General features: G+C 41.3%; 1 protein-coding gene across 1 annotated transcript in view; it reads left to right on the plus strand.

Moving 5' to 3' along the window:
- dstyk (dual serine/threonine and tyrosine protein kinase) overlaps positions 1 to 19,814 on the plus strand; it is a 26,102-nt gene continuing 6,288 nt past the window's right edge. The window contains exons 1-7 of the mRNA XM_039798096.1: positions 1 to 1,263; positions 3,057 to 3,466; positions 8,999 to 9,508; positions 9,676 to 9,871; positions 13,477 to 13,715; positions 14,117 to 14,200; positions 14,296 to 14,472. Of these exons, the coding sequence (XP_039654030.1) occupies positions 1,047 to 1,263; positions 3,057 to 3,466; positions 8,999 to 9,508; positions 9,676 to 9,871; positions 13,477 to 13,715; positions 14,117 to 14,200; positions 14,296 to 14,472 (1,833 nt within the window). The 5' untranslated portion in view covers positions 1 to 1,046. The remainder of the gene's footprint in view (positions 1,264 to 3,056; positions 3,467 to 8,998; positions 9,509 to 9,675; positions 9,872 to 13,476; positions 13,716 to 14,116; positions 14,201 to 14,295; positions 14,473 to 19,814) is intronic.

A 19,814-nucleotide genomic window follows, 5' to 3' on the forward strand; every position in this document is an offset into this window, starting at 1 on the left:
ACCCCGCCCTTTCCTCTCCCAAAGTTTGGTTGTGTCGACTTTCTGTTTTGCATTGATTTGATTGCTTGGGCTCAGCTATGCGAGTTGTTTCGGACGGTGACACACCTCACCCTGCACCACCACTGACTCTCCTCTTCACCTTCGTCAATACCGAACGAGAAAACAGTTCGTTTGGTTGTGTCGCCGTCGCTCTACAGGGTGGAAGATGTCCGCTGGCTTCTCCGGTACAGAGCCAGTTTAGGAAGATCTTTTCCCACGGAGCCTCAACCAGAAAACGCCAACGTTTTTGCCGTGCTTAGGTTGTCATTAGGAGGCAACTCTTAAAGTTGGGCCCCCTCTTTTTAACACGGAGCTGTATGGCTGTGAAGCTGTGTCCTGGACTACTTATGTGGAGTTAAAGGCTATGTCTGTTGTGCCAGGCCAAGACGAGGACGGGCATGAGATGCCTTCTGGCTAGCAGCGCTAACGTTATCTGGACCACAGCTAGGTCGCAAAACACGCATTATATAGCTAACACATTAATCGGCAACACATCATTGTCGTGACTCGTGTTGGTATCTTTTGTTTTTAAGACACTGCTCAGTCTGCAGTCAGACAGTCGGTATTCACTAGAAATATGCCGAAATAGCGGTTACTTGGTTAACGTTAGCTAACCGTTAGAATCAGTCCTCGAACCAACAACCTTAAAGTTATCTGGTACGCGAGGCACGACGTTAAGCTAGCTAGCAGTGTTAGTCAGCTTCAACATCATAACAAAAAAATCCAAATGCCTAGCTAGCCTTTATTCACTGACACAAACACTGCAGGGACTGTTGTCTGTCCAGCACTAATACACTAATGTTATTGATATGTTAAAACGGACTACAAGTGCATCCATTAACGATATTTAACAAAGCATAGCAAGTGGGTGGACAAACATGACTTCTAACTAACTAGCACGTAACGACAAAAGGAGCAGCTCAACTAAGACGTCCAATTTGAGGGTTTGACACCTGCTTAACCTTGTAAATCACAACAAGGAGAACACGAAGCTCAAACTGTTGACCATGGAGGGAAATGCACAACAACAACAACAACAGCAGCAGCAGAAAACAACTCCTTTAGCTCGGGAACTGACAAGGACATTTAACAGCTACAACAAACACACCATACAACTGAAGAAGAACCTGAAAGAGACTAATGCGTTCTTCCGGGAAATTAGGCAAAATTACAGCAATGCTTGTGCGTCGACCATGAGCTCGGAATCAGCTTCTTTTGAGGCAGGTAGGTTGGAACACATGAAGCAGCACCATCTGAACATCCCTGTGGCGCACCTACATGTCACAGCATTTAACCATGTTTAAAGCATCCTATGTTATACTTTTGTATCACAAAGAAAGAACTAACAAGTTTCTGCTGCCAAGTAATTTCTCCACCAACAAGTAGACTGAAATGCATTAATTAGGTGTTAGGGAAAACTAAAGAGATTAAGCCCCCTCTGAAAAGCATGACTAGACTAAGTGCACCAAATATGCTGAGATTTCTGCACTCACTAGCTGGCTGAGAGCCTGGGATATCAGACACCCATTCTTCTATTTTGCATTACAGTGTTTTCCCTAGGTTTGTGGAAAAATTTGGTGGGGGGATTTTGGGGTCCTCCCTCAAGGAAACAGTTACGTTTTTAAATTTTAAAAAAATTTGCAATTTCACATCACTTTGGACCAATATTATTTCCAAATCTGCGTCTAAAACATTGGAAAAGCTAGTGCCGATAATAAATAAATAATCAAAAAGCTTAAAGACCAAACTTGCTAAAGAAGTCCACTGGGACCAACTACAATCATTAGATCTGAGAAAAGTAATTTAGTTGGTATTGATGTAATTTAATTGATTTTACATTCATTTAGCTTAGGTGGTGCCTAAAGTGTTATTATGGTAGGGACAAGTGTGTGTGTGTGTGTGTGTGTGTGTGTGTGTGTGTGTGTGTGTGTGTGTGTGTGTGTGAGTGTGTGTATATATTAAAAAAAAAAAAAAAAAAAAAAAAAGAGAGACTGGTTAGGTTTACTTTTAGGTCATGGACATATTTTAGACCGTATTTGTCCAACTTAAAAATGATCACATACCAAATTTAATTTGCCACATCTGCAGGGGTAGCTTACTCGATCAGAGCTGGTGTCCTTTACACGGAGAAGGTCAAATAATTTTCCTCAATGTTGAATGAATGTTAAGCTGAAGATTAGTCAACAGAAAAAAATGGGACCATAATGCTGCCTTTCATGGGCATAGCTAAACACGTCTTCACCTGCTAAACTAGATTCATCTTGCAAATGTCTTGTTTACACTTATTCATCTGATCAAAAATGTGCTTTACATGATACAGAAGGATCATTCAATAGTCCTTGATCTGATATTTTGGTGGAGGTTAAGCGTAGGTCTGCACTGAATGCCTGTTTAGCCTTTCCACTGCAGGGGTCATGCGGTCAAGTGCTCAGCACAGGTCTGTCCGAAACAAAAGGTTTTAATGCATCATGTTAGGGCAAGGGATGAATACTAGAAGGGGAAGGCTAGATTAGAGTGACCGTTACAGTAAAACCACATGTATGTTAGAAAGTTGGATAAGATAATGCTTTATTGATCCCCAGAGGTTACATTCAGGAATGCACTTGTATATGAATATAAAGTAGGCCATTGCTCTCTATCCTCCCTTTTGTTATACAACTGTTTTAGACTGTGACTCAGCATTTCTAAGGATTATGTCTGATACCCTCAACCCTCTGAATTGGTTGTTCTGTGTGTGCTCTACATTTTAGGGCTGAATCAGGACATAGTAGCCTAAGGAATAATATCAGATTTTAAATCTCTATCTTTGAACAGGGATCTTTTGTATTTTCCGGAAATAACGATCTCATACAATGGATAATGTGTCATTGAGTACTGTATCTCTGCTTACAAAATTGAACAAGAGTTCCTAAAAAGCTCACTAATTCCAGGAGTTGACAGGGTTGCTTTAGGTTACTACTGATAAGGTCCACTTCTCAAAATCCTATACCTCCTTTTTGTTTTGTCTGTTTCCCCAGCCCAGCTCAGCTGCATCTCTTTCCCCAGTCATGAGGAAGAGTTTCTGCGCAGCACTGTTGGCGCTTCCCCGTACATCCTGGTACTGGGCCAGGACTGTGCTGCCCGCTACCAGCTACTCAACTGCCTTCTGGGGGAAAGGCTGCTGCCACTGGGCCCTGAGGCAGGAGAGGCTTGTGAAGGAGTCCAGGGCACTGTCTGCAAGAGGAGGAAGCTGTGTTTCACCCATGGGAGACAGACACGGCTCAGCTTGGCGCTGCCTGGCCAGTATGAGCTGGTGCACCAGCTGGCAGCTAACTGTGGCCGCTGGGACACGGTGCCTCGGGAAGACCTGGAGATCCATGAGGAATGTGAAGACCCGGCTCACAGGCTAGCAGAGCTGGAGATCACTCTGTATCACCAACTGCTACAGGTAAGCTTTAAATTACAGAAACCTGCTAGATCTATAGTACAGTGTCCACTCATAGCCTAAATAAAGAGTTCGATAAGAAACCATTTACATGGTAGTCCTTACTTGCATTACTTAGTTCGCTTTTCATGAACTGACACTTTAACTCAGAGTTTCCAGATACATACAGTAAGTCCAGTTGCCCTTGTATAACTATGACCTGGATGTCTGTGAACATCTCTAGACAAGAACAGAATAATTGACAGAATAATTAGGTCATCCTTTAGAAAATTCATATTGTGATGATCTAATGTAGACTGGGTAAACCCAGCCCGATCTGCCGGTGATTTGATTTCGCCCTGCAGCTCAGGCTGGAAACCTGTACGTTTTTCTGTCCTGCTTCCGTTACAAATCTGCGGGGACCAATCACAAACTGGCTTATCCACCAGGCGCGCTATTGGCGGGTTTAACACGATGATGATAGAGAAGTGACGGTAAAGCAAGCTTTTTGTTTACATTCAACATGACGGCCACCGAAGCGCAGCAACCCGTTGATGCCGCTGTCGCTGCTCTGCAAAGTACGTCACCCGGATCGTTGGTCTGATTGGTTGAAGGACTATCCAATTGCGTACAGAGTCATTCGAACTATGCCCGTTGATCACGCCTCTTGTGCAGTAGAAAATACAGAGCAGACTCCCCAGACTAATGTTCAATCTTAAAAGATTGAGCTTCGTCTGGTAGCCAGACTAGATATAACGTGCAATTCTAATATAGTATTCTTTCAGACAGCTTTTTTAAATTAGTTTTGGAACAGTTTAATGGACACTAATTGAGAAAAGTCATTGTACTCACAGTGCACTTAAAGCACTGCTAGGTTTATATAATCTTTGCAGTTTTATTTGGGAAAAAAAAAAATCAGATTTTCAACTTGTGGTGTAGTGGACATCGATATGAAAAACAGTCCTTTAGCTAGGTCATTGATTTCAATCATATGGCCTAGTCATAACAGTTTGTTTTTTTTGTGTGGTGGCATTTCCTCCTGTAGCATTTTTTTCAAAAAGAAAGATGGATTGATTTTTTTTCCCATCCTTGTTCTGGCTTGAACTAGCCTTTGTATTCACACATGGTTTAGCTCACACATTACTGAGCACAGCGGATCATTTCCCGTGTTGTTCAGTATATTACTTTACCTGATTTGTGCTACTGTTCAGAATTACATTCTTTTCTAGTTGCTCTTCTCCAGTTAAGGGATTGAGCACTTCTTAAAAACAGATTCACAGGTTACTGTGAGGTTACATGGAAAAAGGAAAAATCAGAACAGTCAGTGTGACCTGAAAATCACAATATCTTGAGAGTGAATTGATTTAGCATGGTGTAAGGATTGTAGTCGTTCCTTATCATGTGTGACACGTGGAAATTGGTCTCTAATCCTTTAGACCAAGGCCCCTTAGGAAGCATCACACAGACCCAGAAACTAGGCCTAGCTCTGGCTCAGGACAGCCCACCCGCCCTTACGTAATGCCACTGGTCTGGTGCAATTCACATGACTAGGTTATGTTAAAAATCCCAAACCCTTTGCTGTGATGAAGTTGCCACGGTTACAACTGAATTATGGGAGACTGTTTGTTCACGTCGTTACAAAAAACCTTCTTGTATTTTATTAGTAATAAAAGTAATTATTTTAGTTAGGGTTTAGTTTGAGCTGTGCTAATAGAAAAGATCTATTCACATCAAACATTTCTGCTAAGAAAATCAATTTGTACTAATATTGAAGCACACAAACATTGATTGCATCTTAAAAATATGTGTTTGAGACAAAATAAGTGTGTCTCATTAGTGTTGTGTAATAACTTAATTTGTGAGAACCTTTTATTAGATTTCGTGTTTGACTGTTATATTTTAAAGTGATGGTTCGGAGTAATTCACCCTAGGGTCCTTTGCACCATGACCTCGAGCCAAACACCCCAAAGCTTTTTTCACCTGGGTCGAACATTGGGAGAGTTAGCTAGAGTAGCGTTATCAGCTGAATAGCTTAGCGCGGGGGCTAATGGACCCACGTTTGTATCTTAGTAAGTTACCCAACAAAAAAACCCCAAAAAAAACAACAACCCCCCACAAGTAGTACAAATTGGTTTTTTTCCCAAACCCTGGATTGGAAAGTGTGTATACACCAGAAGTTTAGAAACACTGCACTGTGTCTCTTCAGCTCTCTGTTGCTGCTGCTGCTGCTGCTGCGACCTACAGTTAGAGCGAGTGCTTAGGGACGTCTACAAATTACTACACCGAAAAGAGATACAACAAAAATATTTATTAATTTAATGATTAAATAAGGTAATGTCTCCAAACTTACCTCAATTATTACTTGTCTCCTGCTAGTTATACTACAGCACTTACTTTAAAAAAAAAGTTAAATTAAAAAATATTTTTGTTGCATCTCTTTTCGGTGTTGTAATTTGTAGATGTCCCTAAGCACTCGTCTCACAGCAGCAACAACAACAGCAGAGAGCAGAAGCCAGCAGGCAAGTGTTATTTACATAAACTTCTGGTGTACTTACAAACTTTCCAATCCATCGTTTTATGAGAGCATAACCTATTCGGAGTGTCTATTTGCACCCCCGGTATGAATAGCCTCGGCCACACAGCTGAGCTATTTACACCCTGTGACGTAACAACAAAAAAACGTTCGCGTGCACCGAAATCATGGCGGACGTTCATCTTCCATGACCGCAGAAACTGGCATATTAGGGAAGTTTTGTCTCTAAAGTTTATAACAATTGAATTTCTAGCGGAAAATGGATACTACAGTTGCACTTCAGTGAAAGCATACAACCGTTAGTTTGATAGTTAGTACCTATTTTTTTGTATACAGTATGGTTACCTAGCAACCGAGGCTTGAAGAAAACAAGTGGTAAAAAGTTGTCCAACTTAAATTTGGATTGGATAATTTGCATGCAATTGCGCAAGTCAGGACACGCGAACGCAGGGTGGAAGGAGAAGACTCATGAATATGCCTGCTCTGGTTGGGTTGGGTTGGTTAGGTTTAGGCAAGAGGAGTGGGATGGTTATGGTTAGGGTAAGAATGTCAGGGCGATAATATTCCAAAAAGGTGTAATACATGAGTAGTATGGATAACTGTGTGTAAATATATGCCAAGGTACTGTAAATGCACAGGGGTGCAAATAGCATACATTGATATTTGTACCAGGGGTGCAAATAGCATACACTTCTAATTGTACCAGGGGTGCAAATAGCATACACTTCTAATTGCACCAGGGTACAAATAGCATACTGCTAATTGTACCAGGGGTGCAAATAGCATACACTGCTAATTGTACCAGGGGTGCAAATAGCCTCACCCTAACCTATTTGTACTATTTGTTGTAATGTGGGTCCATTAGCCCCTGCACTAAGCTATTCAGCTGATAACGCTACTCTATGCTAACTCTCCCAATGTTAGACCCAGGTGAAAAAAGCTTCTGGGGGGGTGTTTGGCTCGAGGTCATGGTGCAAAGGACCCTAGGGTGAATTACTCCGAACCATCACTTTAATGAGTTGCATTTGTGATATTTTTTTTTTTTCGTTTTGTTTGGTAAAACCCATAGTATGGAGTTTCCATGACTCTCTCCATTGTCTGTTTATAAGTAATGTGTTGGTAAAATATGGCTATACAAGATCCACCAGTCTTATCTTAAAAACAGAAAAGCGTAATAGATGGAAATAAAATAGTGTGCTGGAAGTAAAACCATTTATTTCACCCCCCCTGTTTTCACATGTGACTGAGAGGCTCAGGTGTGGGATCTGCAGTACCTTATTTGGGTCAAAAAGTTTGTCACTCTTGAGAGGACCCTCAGAGGCTAATAATACAAACTTTATCACAGATGAGAGACAGAATGACCTATTGCATTTCCATGCTCAAATTCAATTAAATAATCTACAATTTAAATTAATATTTGCAATATTATTTTGATAGTTGTGAACATACGTAGGTTTGTCACAAACTAAAGCTGTGTGCCTCTCCTCTTCAGGTTTCTGCTGAATGAATAAGAGATTAATGTGTTCTAAGTTGGAGTAAACGCAGGCACAGAATCTCTCTGCTCACTGTGGTATTCACACACTCCTGCCATAATCACAGCGACCTGCTTTAGAGGCCAACTTGCTAATTATCCTTCTCTTCATCCCAGAGTTAACCCATGCTTTCCCACTTACTGTAATTTAAACACCCAGAGGGCAAAAGGGTGCTATGCTATCGACACGTTTCTAAAATGTATTATGTTCATTGTTCCGTGAATTCACAATAAGCAAGTCTGCTTGCTAACAAAGGCCTGTGATATTAGCACATTAGCAGTCACCCTTAAAATATGCTAAAAGAAGAACATTCTAATTTCTTACATGGCCATTTGTCTTGACCATGTTGCTTTGTAGAACTGGCTCAGATGTAAGCATTGATGCTAACTCATACTGACACTTCTTAAGGACATATGAAAAACAAAATAGTAACTTCAAGAATAGCCCACAGACATTTTCTTCAAGGGCTGTTGTTGAAAACTGACTGCATTAAATGATTTCAAACATTGTATTGGTTTTGATTGGTTGTGAACAAATGTTTGTAGGCTATCTTTGTTCCAAAAAAACTGCTCAGAAGGGCTCTGCTCTTGTTTCTTGGAGACAGGACTGACTGTCTCCTTTGTGTAGCTGTTGGTTATTTTGCCTCTTTTCTCTGGCTGTCTTTCCCTCCGCCATGGTCTCCCTCTCAAGTTCTCTACGCGTAGTTGTTATTTAACAAGGGTTAAGAAAAACATATTTACTTGTGTCCTTTTCCTGCCCTGTCACAGACATTTCCAAGACCACCACAAATATTTATGTACCATTAGGTGTTCAGAAATAGAAGGAACATGTGATGTGTGTGAAAGTTTCTTTTTTTTCCTTTTGCAGTTGAAGTGGTTTAAACAACTTCTGGCCTAAATTGTTTTGAAAACTGCTCCAATTGCCTTGAACACTTTATATAACAGGTTATATTAGTTATATTTCTGCATTTTGTGTCAAAAAGTTAAAAGGTCAGTTCATCTAAATTACATAAAACATGTTAGACATACAGAGAAGTAAACCTGATTATGTTTTCTAATGTTGCTCCACAATGAGGTCTATGGATTATAAATTTTTTCTGACCTGAACATGTTGTTCTTGTGTTTTTTAAACCTGCAATAACTGTTTGGACACTAAGATTTGAAGACCATGGAAATAAGCTTTAAACACACCAGACATTATCACCTTTTTAAAGTGAAATGGCAAACTTGGATCATGGAAGTCGCCTATTTCCATTTTTGGTTCCGTCGTAGATATTACAGCAAAAAGCTGGCAACTAAATCAGTGGTATCCTCCTAGTGGTTTCTCCATGGCTGGATTCCACTTAGAGTAAATGTGAAAAATATGTATTTGTTTTTTTGGGTGAACTGGTCTTTTTCAATGAACCATATTTCTTAATAATTGCCTGTATATACACCATTTTGCTTGAAATTTTTTTTTTTCTTTTCTTTTCTTTTTGTGGTTTGTCATCAGGAAGCAAAGGTCATGGTGGTGCCTTGTCAAAGTGTCCAGCCCATAGAAGAGGCCCTCGAAGACTGCACGGTCCGCAGCATGATCCCCATCATACTCTATGCCATCAACCAGGACTCTCTAAGCACAGACCAGGTGGCTGAGCTCTGGAAGGTCAAAGAGATGCTCTCCTTTCCCATCTGTTTTATTCGTATCCCTGACACCGTGTCAGCAGCCTCCCCAGAACCTGGCCGCCGTGTGGAGAAGGAAAAGGAGAGGGAGAAGAGTGCACTCCATAAGCAGCTGCTCTCCCTCGGCTTTCTCAGTAGCCCGATAGGAAACTGCTCCTGTGGCGCCCCTACACAGATACCCGCCCCGGGTGCCAAGCCCCAGAGTGTGCTGTGTGAAGCTTTCGAAAGGCTGCACCGGTTGTTGGTGCCTTTCGCTCGCCAAGTGCTTCAAAACCAGCAGGTGGAAGCTGCCAACCTCCTTAATGGGGTTCACTGTCGCTGTCTAGATCTTTTCATCAACCAGGTCAGAGGATGATGACACACTTCATCTGTATGTCTGTGATTGTTGTACTGCTTCCTACTCATGACAGTTGTTACTACCTTTGCATTACAGCTTGATCTCAGTCTGCATTGAGCCAGTATGCCCAATGAAAAATCACGACATAACCTTTCTGCTTACCATCCCTGCAGGCCTTTGACATGCAGAGGGACCTGCAGATAACACCCCGCAGGCTGGAGTACACCCGTGACAAAGAGGGTGAACTCTTCACCTCCCTAATGGCCATCGCTAATCGCAAACAGGAAGAAATGAAGGAGATGATTGTGGAAACACTCGGCAGCATGAAAGAGCAGCTGCTGGAGGATGCTGCCAACCTGGAGTTTACAGGTTAGTGAGTGAACACTTTGGTTTTAAAGTCTTATCAAGTGTACGTTCTAGTCCAGATATATACAGTATGATGCACATGTACACACACTGCCACCTACCATTTATGACTTCAGTCTGGAAACATTATGGATAATTATAAAGCAGCCGCCTACAATGTGAGAAGAGCCTTTTAAGGAGGCAAAGAGGGACTACGGGAAGAAAGTGAAACTACCATTCCAGGAGAGCAACCCTAAAAGCATGCGGCAAGGTCAAAAGGCTCCGACACACCAACCCGACAGTCAACTGTCGGCAGAAAAGGCAGTCGGACTGATCAGTCGGCTCCCCGAGGTCAAAAAAGGGCCTCGGAAGTCTGAACACATCGAAGCGACACTGACTTGAGTGTACGTTCTGCGCGTGTGCAAGACGAAATACGTCTCCATAACAGCAGGCAGTGCTAATCCGTATCATCGCCCAAAAAATGAAAACCGTAAATGACGAACGCGTCACGTGGGTCTGGCTTCTCCCGAATTTCAAAGCTGACCATAATGGCGGCTCGTTCGGAATACGATTCGCTAGTCAAGGGCTAGCACACCACCTATCGGATTGGTCATTGAGTCCGACTGCCCACTGGCCGATTCAACAAGTCATATCGGCCCAAATTAAAGCCGACTGCTCCTCTGACTGACAACGGCACGGAACACACCAAACAGACTCGAGTCACCGACCTCGCCAGACTGTCCGACGGCCGATAATCAGGTTCGTGTGTCAGCGCCTCAAGAACTATGACAAATCACAAGCCCACCCCCTCCTCCTTGTCAAGTGGCGTCGCGTCTATAGCAAGTGAGCTTAACGCATTTCATGCTCGCTTTGAGGCCATCGGCAGCCAACAAGCGAAAACGGCTGAAGCAGAGGTTAATGGATGCGCACCACTCACACCTATCTTCCTTTCTGAGCATAACGTCAGGAGGGCTTTTGAGCATGTTAACACAGAGAAAGTAGCAGGACTTGACGGTATCGGTGGGCAGGTCCTCAAACTGTGTGCTTACCAACTTGCACCGGTGTTCACATTGATATTCAACGTCTCACTGGCTCAGTCTGTCATACCCTCATGCTTCAAGAAGTCCACCATCATTCCTGTGCCCAAGAAAACAAGACCAGCCTGCCAGAGTGACTATCCAGTGACACTCACCTCTGTAGCCTCTGTACGCTGTATAGTGTAAACAGTGTGTACAGTTTGCTTTACTTGCAATTGTTTCTCAAAAGCATCATATATCTTACAATTACATACCTGTTCTTTCTCTAACAGAAAGTATTTGGATTAGATTAAAATTAGTTTTACTACTGTTAGTCCGTTCCGCTTTACAGATACCACATATAACTGATGAACAATTCCAGAAACATTTTGCAATGTGCATCTCAGATCACATTTTCACTCATTAAGACCTTTACTTTGTCATTACTAAACATTGTGCCCAAATATGAACAATAACGTTGCCGTCAGTGGGCTTATTTGCTAGCTAACCACCGCCGATTTAAAGAAAAATCCAGCTCTTAGACGTCACCTTAGGATACCGTTACCTGAAACAGGTGATTTAACGTCACCGATTGTTTTACATACAGTTTAGCAACAAAACAAAATACTGAGGGAACATTACTATGTTTTTTTTCTTGTTGGTTTTGAGCGGTATGCATCGCCACTAACCTGGAAGACGTTTTAAACGGTAAGTAAATGACGTTATAGCGTGTCGAGTGAATACAACTTCTCCTGCAGCGGGGAGTCAAAGGCAGAGGGACGGCAAGGTGATGAACAGTAAATTCATCAAATTCAGTGTCCATAACGCTATTTTCCAAGCTACTGTATAACTGTATTGCTTCACCCGCGTGTGCTGCACGGAAATAAACAAAACATGGACCCATACATTAAAAATCACTGCTCAATAGCAAACTCAACAGATTACTTTACGATACTGAGTCAAACTTAATGTACACTCAGTTACCAGTTTATTAGGTACACCTAGCCAAAACTAATTCAGTCTAATACAACAGTCCTGCAATACATCATTCCTGCAGGATGGTTATAATTTTCAGTTTTGACAGGTATTGATTCAACTGTATGGTCAGTTTGGAGTTTGCAGTTTGTGGTGCTGTTGAACTATATTACGTTATACAGAGAGGTTTTTGTCCACCCCTTTTATACAAATGAGAGTTGGCTAAATGTCAGAAACACCTCTCTGTATGCAAAACCACCCAGTGCTATATGTAGCCAACTGGGATAAATAAGTACACAGAATCTACTAGAGGTGTTGAAATTAATCAAATAATCGATGGATCGAATCGTGGACACGGACATCGATAATCTGCTGGGCCATAATCGATTATTTCTGTTTACATATTCTGTTAGGTTTTGCACATTCAGTGCTGTAGTTTTATGTATCCAATTTATTTAGTATTAGAGCACTGCAGAATGTTTAGTTTTTGAAGCTTTAAAAGCTATGAATTAAATATCCTTTTTGGCTTTAATAGTAAAAATGTATTTGACGCATCGTGATGCATCAAGATATCGAATCGAATTGAATCGCTGACATGATAATCGTAATGGAATCAGGAGATCAGTGAAGATTCACACCTCTAGAATCTACCACAACCCTCCAGAGACACTAAAGCCTGTTTTATGGTTCTGCAGAGGCTCCACGCAGAGCTTTTGCCGTAGTCTACATAGGTGTGTGTGTGTGTGTGTGTGTGTGTGTGTGTGTGTGTGTAGGGAGTGGGTGATAGAGCGAGGGATCAGTGAGAGAGTGATGGTGATTAGCTTCGGAGTGAGTACCGACTCTAGAGTCACAGTGAGAGAAACAAAGTGTCTCCCCTGTGCTTTCTGACCAAGGAGGGAAATCTGTAGCAGGAAAAGTTAACTCTCTCCTTGATATCATGTTGTTTATGGAGGAGAACCAGGAAATGAGTCGGCGAAATGCAACGCTACCCAGCCAGGGCCGAGTGACATTTTTCAAGAGGTGCACGTTCGGGGGTACGCCGCCGATTCGACGCAGAAGCATAAAACGGAAAAAGAAGAGAATAAGAGCTCATGATGTTTTCCTCTTGGACAAACATTTGATAAATCTCTTTAACATTAAATTATTTTAATCTATCTTTTTGTGTTTCATTATACAGTCATGACCAGAGTTGCAAAATGCCGGTAAAATTCAAGGTAGAAACTTATCATGGGCATTCACAAGAAATAATGGGAAATAACGGGAATAAAATGGAAATATAGGGGTTATATGCTCAGATTGTGTTAACCATGTCATCCGCAAACAGAAACAAACCTTTTACCATATCATAAGCAGACAGTATCCATTAACTTACCAAATAAAAATAAGTTATGAACTGTGTACTTTACTTTAGGCTTTAAATATAAAATATATTCACTCCAGTAATATAATCAAAACTTACACAAAAGCATGTAGTCCTTTTGACTCAGACAGTGCAGCAGTGTGGGCTGTACATGTGATGGGAGAATGCACGGTGTATGGAGAGGGTTGTAATTAATTTATCCAGATTTCTCTTTGCTTGTTGGTGATATACACCATGTCCACATATTAACTTGACAAACTATTTTCTTTCAACTGCAGATGTTATTGTAACATCTAATGGAGATCCTGTTACATCGAAGGAGATCAAATCTTGCATCCACCAGATCCAGGAGCTGATAGTGGTTCGTTTGAATCAGGCCGTGGCAAATAAGCTCATCAGCTCTGTGGACTATCTGAGGGAGAGCTTTGTAGGAACTCTGGAGCGATGTCTCAACAGTCTGGAGAAGTCGAACATGGAGTCTTCTGTTCACAATATCACTTCCAATCACCTAAAGCAGGTGGGCAGTAGTTTGTGAAAGACAGGAACCTTATATAGTATGCTTGTCATGAAAGTGAAAATGTGAAGATAGTTAAATGTGAGCAGTATGCTTGTAGGACTAGTTTTTGGTTTAGAAATAGATGAAATTGTTGAACATGTTGTCAGACAAATCACCTGTCCTGTTCTCTCATGTTCATTTAACCATTTAAACCTAAGTGTGAACTAACAGAAGAGTGGTTAAAAAAAAAAAAAAGCTAAACAAAAGGGTTCAACAGGGGATCAGAGACACTTATTAGCAGAAGAAATAATGTGGTTTTCCAACAAAGACAAGGGACATTTCATTAGCCTCTGTCGACATTTACTGATATCTCAGGATGTGGATTTTGCTTCATATTTACATCCTCTTCTCATCTGCCACAGTTATTAAATGCTGCCTATCACGTGGAAGTCACCTTTCATTCAGGATCCTCTGTCACAAGACTCTTCTGGGAGCAAATTAAACAGGTGATTTTCTAATGAATTCAGTGAGAAGAGTTTTCACGCCACGTGATGAATGATGACTTCTGAGGAAGTGTTCTTACTCTGTGTTTTGCTCCTAGATAATCCACAGGATAACGTTTGTGAACCCTCCTGCCATCACTCCAGAGTGGAAGCGGAAAGTGGCCCAGGACGCCATAGAAAGTCTGAGTGCCGCCAAACTGGCCAGAAGCATCTGCTCCCAGTTCAGAACCCGCCTCAACAGCTCCCATGAGGCCTTCGCAGCATCTCTGCGCCAGGTGAACTTAATCTCTCTTCTGCCTTTTTCTTTCATTTCTCATCTCTCTCTCTGTCTCTCTCTCTCTCAATGCATGTGCCACTGTGCTCTGTTGCCTTCCTACCTTTGTCTTAAATATATAATTAAAAACAGACCGTCATTTTCACTTACCATATACTTTAAGGCTAAAGTCTCTCGCAGTCTGTTTCTAAACAGAGCTGCCACACCAGCTGAGCTGGTGTGGCTTAAACATTTCTCAGCCAAAGAGTGTGCAGGAGCTGTAAATGATTTTGGCCGTTGAGGCATTTTCGAAAAAACAAACAAAATGGCTGCAGCTGATATAGAACTTTCTGTTAAAGTATTATTTTTAAATTCTGATGGCAAAAACGGCAACACTTGTTCACTGACATATTGATGCTTCACTGTCACAACTCATCTCTGCATGCTGTACTTACATTTGTCCGTCGCTCAGTGCTACATCATATTTTTTGCTGCTGTGTTTGATTGTAGGCATTCTGGTCTACGGCCGTTGGGAATCAAAAATGAATTGAAAGGTCCCAGACTCGAGACTGCATTTGTGATTTGGTCTAGCGATGGCATGCTAGTAAATGAGTGTGACATTAACCACCTGACCAGAAAATAAGAAAAAGAAAATTCTGAATGCACTTTCAAATGACATTTATTGATAAATTCTGTGACAGTAGTATATATATATATATATATATATATATATATTTTCACCGTTTATCACAGTATTTTTCTTTTGCATGACTAGTCCTGGCCTGTCAGGAGTACATAGAATATAAAAAAAAACATTACTCAAAAACTTTGATTACTATATGGTTTGCTTGGCCCCACGAAAATATACAATTATTATTGTGCAAACTGCAACGTAGTGAAAACCAAACAAAAACCAGCCAAAAAATGTAAAATTGCTTCCTTTTCAAAACAAAATGTTTTAAGATAGTTGTATTAACCCTATAAACTGACTTGAACCACAGTCTGTTGTAGAAAAGTGGGAGGCTGTTACATAGCTCCGCTTCCAACTTGCTTTGGTGGTGTTGGTATATGCTAATGTTGGGATAGCAGTTAGTCTGAAGTATTTTCACCCCGGCAAGACATACCTAACCTTATTTGTAAGTTGTTTTTTTTAATTATTATTTTTTTAACACAGAACCATCTGAGTGGCCGTCATTGAAAACTTTTTGGAAAAGGGCAGGCACTTTAAAATAAATGCGTAGCAGTTGTGGCCCACACACACACACACACACACACACACACACACACACACACACACACACACACACACACACACACACACACACACACACACACACACACACATATATACCAGGAGGTCTCTACAAAGTGTTTCAAAGGATTTATTACAGATCAGCTACACTTCTGAGTGAGAGAGAGAGAGAGAAAGAAAGAGAGAAAGAGCCTATGTCTCTCTGTGTGTGTGTGTATGTGTGTGTGTGTCTGAGTTTGTATGATGTGTGCTACCTGACTGTCACCCTCTGGTTAAAAATACATATGAAATACATCATGGTGTAACTGCTGGCCCGGAGCTCTGCATTAACCAGTCTGACAAATGACTACATTGCCACAGAGGTCAAGGCCACTGGCCTGTAGTCACTGAGAACCTGCAGGGCGGTAGTCCTCAGCAGTAGTTTCCATGGCGACGTCGGGCGTTCACTTTCTGACGTTCTAATGATGTGGTTAAAAGGAAAAAGACAAAATTAGATGTAACGGTGGACCAAAAAGATTCAATTCAAACACAGCTTTTAAAGGGTAGTAAGGCATATTATTCTCCAAACTGGTATATCGACTTTAAAGTGCTCATATTATGCTTTTTGGCTTTTCCCTTTCCTTTATTGTGTTCTATATCTTTTCGTGCATGTTATAGGTTGACAAAGTGAAAAAGCCCAAAGTCCACCCAAAGGGACATACCATCTTCCAGAGAAAACACTGTTCACAAACTGCTCCAAACAGCTCTATTGTAGTTCAGGCTTTACTTCCGTGACGAACGCTCGTCACTTTGTAACACACGTTATAATGCTCGACTAGCTGCTAGCATGGCACTCCCCCATACTGTGAAACTGACTGGCTAGTAGTCCTTACCTAGGTACTGCGCATGTGCGACTCCCAACAAACATGGAACAGAAGTGAGATATCTCACTCTGTAGCTAAAACAGAGAGCTCAACACACCGGATGAAAAGAGGAGCTGCAGCAATGTGCAGTACATCAAAAATATATGGTGTTTTCTGAAAATTAAACCACATAAACCCATTCTGGTACACCCTCTAAATACAACTATGAACCTGAAAATGAGCATAATATGAGCACTTAAAAAAAAAAAAAGAAACCTTATTCTACTCCTTTTCAGCATCATATTTGTACTCTTGAGGTCTACTAGAATAGGTTTACATGCTTTGATGTTAAAAAAACAGATTATGTTTCTCATACTGCCCATTACTCTGCCTGAAACACTCTAGCTGAGCTCTTCCCTTCCCAAAAAGCCCAGTCTGCTCTGATTGGTCAGTGTAGAAGAAAATTTTTGGTCTTATTTTATCTTGATATCCTCTTTCCTGCTCACTGATTAAAGTGATGGTTCGGAGTAATTTCACCCTAGGGTCCTTTGCACCATGACCTCGAGCCAAACACCCCCCCAGAAGCTTTTTTCACCTGGGTCGAACGTTGGGAGCGTTAGCGTAGAGTAGCGTTATCAGCTGAATAGCTTAGCGCGGGGCTAATGGATCCAAAGTGTATCTTAACATTACCCCACTAATAATAGGGGTGGGAATCACCAGAGGCCTCACGATACGATATCATCACGATACTTATGTCACGATGCGATATTATTGCGATTTTAAACATATTGCAATATTTTTCGATATATTGCAATGTATTACCTTTTTTCCAACTTCAAATTTTTCCCAATTTCAAATGATGTCCCCAAAGGACAGTTTTGTCAACATCTGTTTTATCTAAAAATATACATGTCTCTGTCTGTTCATCTCACTTCCATTTTATTGCTGCAAAATGGGATTGTCAAGCAGACAAACTGACCAACACATATATAATAAAAGATCGATACTTGGCGTCTGTGTATCGATAAAGTATTGCCACGAAAAATATCGCGATACTACACTGTATCGATTTTTTCCCCCACCCCTAACTAATAATGCCCGAAATGATACAAAACGTCTACAAGTAGTACAAATAGGTATGCTCTCATAAAACGATGGATTGGAAAGTTTGTAAGTACACCAGAAGTTTATGTAAATAACACTTGCCTGCTCTCTTCAGCTCTCTGCTGTTGTTGTTGCTGCTGTAAGACGAGTGCTTAGGGCCGTCTACAAATTACAACACCGAAAAGAGATGCAACAAAAATATTTATTGAAGCCAGCAGGCAAGTGTTCATAAACTTCTGGTGTACTTACAAACTTTACAATCCATCGTTTTATGAGAGCATAACCTATTTGTACTACTGTAGACGTTTGGTATCATTTCGGGCATTATTAGTGGGGTAATGTTAAGAGACACTTCGGATCCATTAGCCCCTGCGCTAAGCTATTCAGCTGATAACGCTACTCTACGCTAACTCTCCCAATGTTCGACCCAGGTGAAAAAAGCTTCTGGTGGAGTGTTTGGCTCGAGGTCATGGTGCAAAGGACCCTAGGGTGAATTACTCCGAACCATCATTTTAAGTTCCTATTATTTTCTCTGAATAACATGTCTTTTAGTGTCTCCTGCGTTATTTAAGTCTGTCTTCCTGTTGTATAGCTTAGTGTTAAAACAAAGCATTGACTTCAGTCACTGTTGGTGAGACCTTTTGTTTTAGGGCCGGAGCCAGACTCCAGCAGAGTTTACACCTTATTTAAATTAAGGACCATCCAAACCTTCTCCAGTGTGTTCACACCTTGTTTGAACAAAGGAACGCTTTTCAATAGTTTGAGCATACTGTATTGGGTCTATGTAAATCTGCTCTGATAGTTTTGTGAATGAATGCCTTTTGATATTCTGTTGCTTTCTGTAACTTTGAATGAGTCTGGTCAGAGAGAATCCTACAGCTACTTGAGTTTCTTGTGAGCTTCTTTCTCCACTGCACAGTGAATAAAACTCATCTGAACCAGCCACTGAATTATGGCGTTTTTCCATTACATGGTACCTACTCTACTCCCCTTGACTCAACGCACTGTGTCCATTTTCCATTGCAGATTTTAGTACCGCCTCAGCGTGGCTGGTCGTCATAGCGGCGCAGCAGTAAACTGCCGTGACCTAACGCGACACACACACAGAACGTTGAAGGTGTGTTGTTGTTGCCACAGCCGGAAGACACATTTTGTTTCAAATGAAGCTGCAGGCAGCAAAAAAAAAACACAGCTGGCTAAACTATTTAAAAATGGCAGGTTTGTTCAGCTATTTACTTACCTAGCTATGCTTATGCTGCCCAGCACTATGAAAGTAACCGCTCCATGACAGTGATAGCTCCTTAATATCTTCAATTACATCTCTATAGACAGCTTTTGGCTCTCAGGCTATGCACAGATCATGGTTCAGCCATTTATTCCTCTTCACTTGAATTACTTTGCCTTTTAAGCCCCTTCATGCGACTCCGTCCACAAAGTCCCTGGCAAATCAGTTCCACTCATATTGCTCTGATGATAATGATCACATGACAGACAGTGTGGGTCAGCTGAGCACAATTTAAACAGCAGTAATGAGAACTCAACCCAGTACTGTCACCCTCTGGTTAAAAATACATATGAAATACATCATGGTGTAACTGCATGCCAGGAACTCTGCATTAACCAGTCTGACAAATGACTACATTGCTACAGAGGTCAAGGCCACTGGCCTGTAGTCACTGAGAACCTGCAGGGTGGTAGTCCTCAGCAGCAGTTTCCATGGCGACGTCACTTTCTGACATCCTAATGATGTGATTAAAAAGAAAAAGACAAAATTAGATGTAACAGTGGACCAAAAACATTAAATTCAAACACAGCTTTTGAAGGTAGTAAGGCATATTAGAGGTTGCTTTGTTTAAAGTGCTCATATTATGCTCATTTTCAGGTTCATAATTGTATTTAGAGGTTGTACCAGAATAGGTTTATGTGGTTTAATTTTCAGATAACACCATATATTTGTTGTACTGCACATTGCTGCAGCTCCACTTTTCACCCTGTGTGTTGAGCTTTCTGTTTTAGCTACAGAGTGAGACATCTCACTTCTGTTCCATGTTTGTTGGGAGTCGCACATGGGTACTGCTAGCTTGTCAGTTGCAGAGCATGAGGGAGTGCCATGCTAGCAGCTAGGCGAGGTGTGTTACAAAGTGATGCATGTTCGTTACGAAAGGC

The sequence above is a fragment of the Perca fluviatilis genome, chromosome 4, assembly GCF_010015445.1.
Source record: "Perca fluviatilis chromosome 4, GENO_Pfluv_1.0, whole genome shotgun sequence".
NCBI classification, from domain to species: domain Eukaryota; kingdom Metazoa; phylum Chordata; class Actinopteri; order Perciformes; family Percidae; genus Perca; species Perca fluviatilis.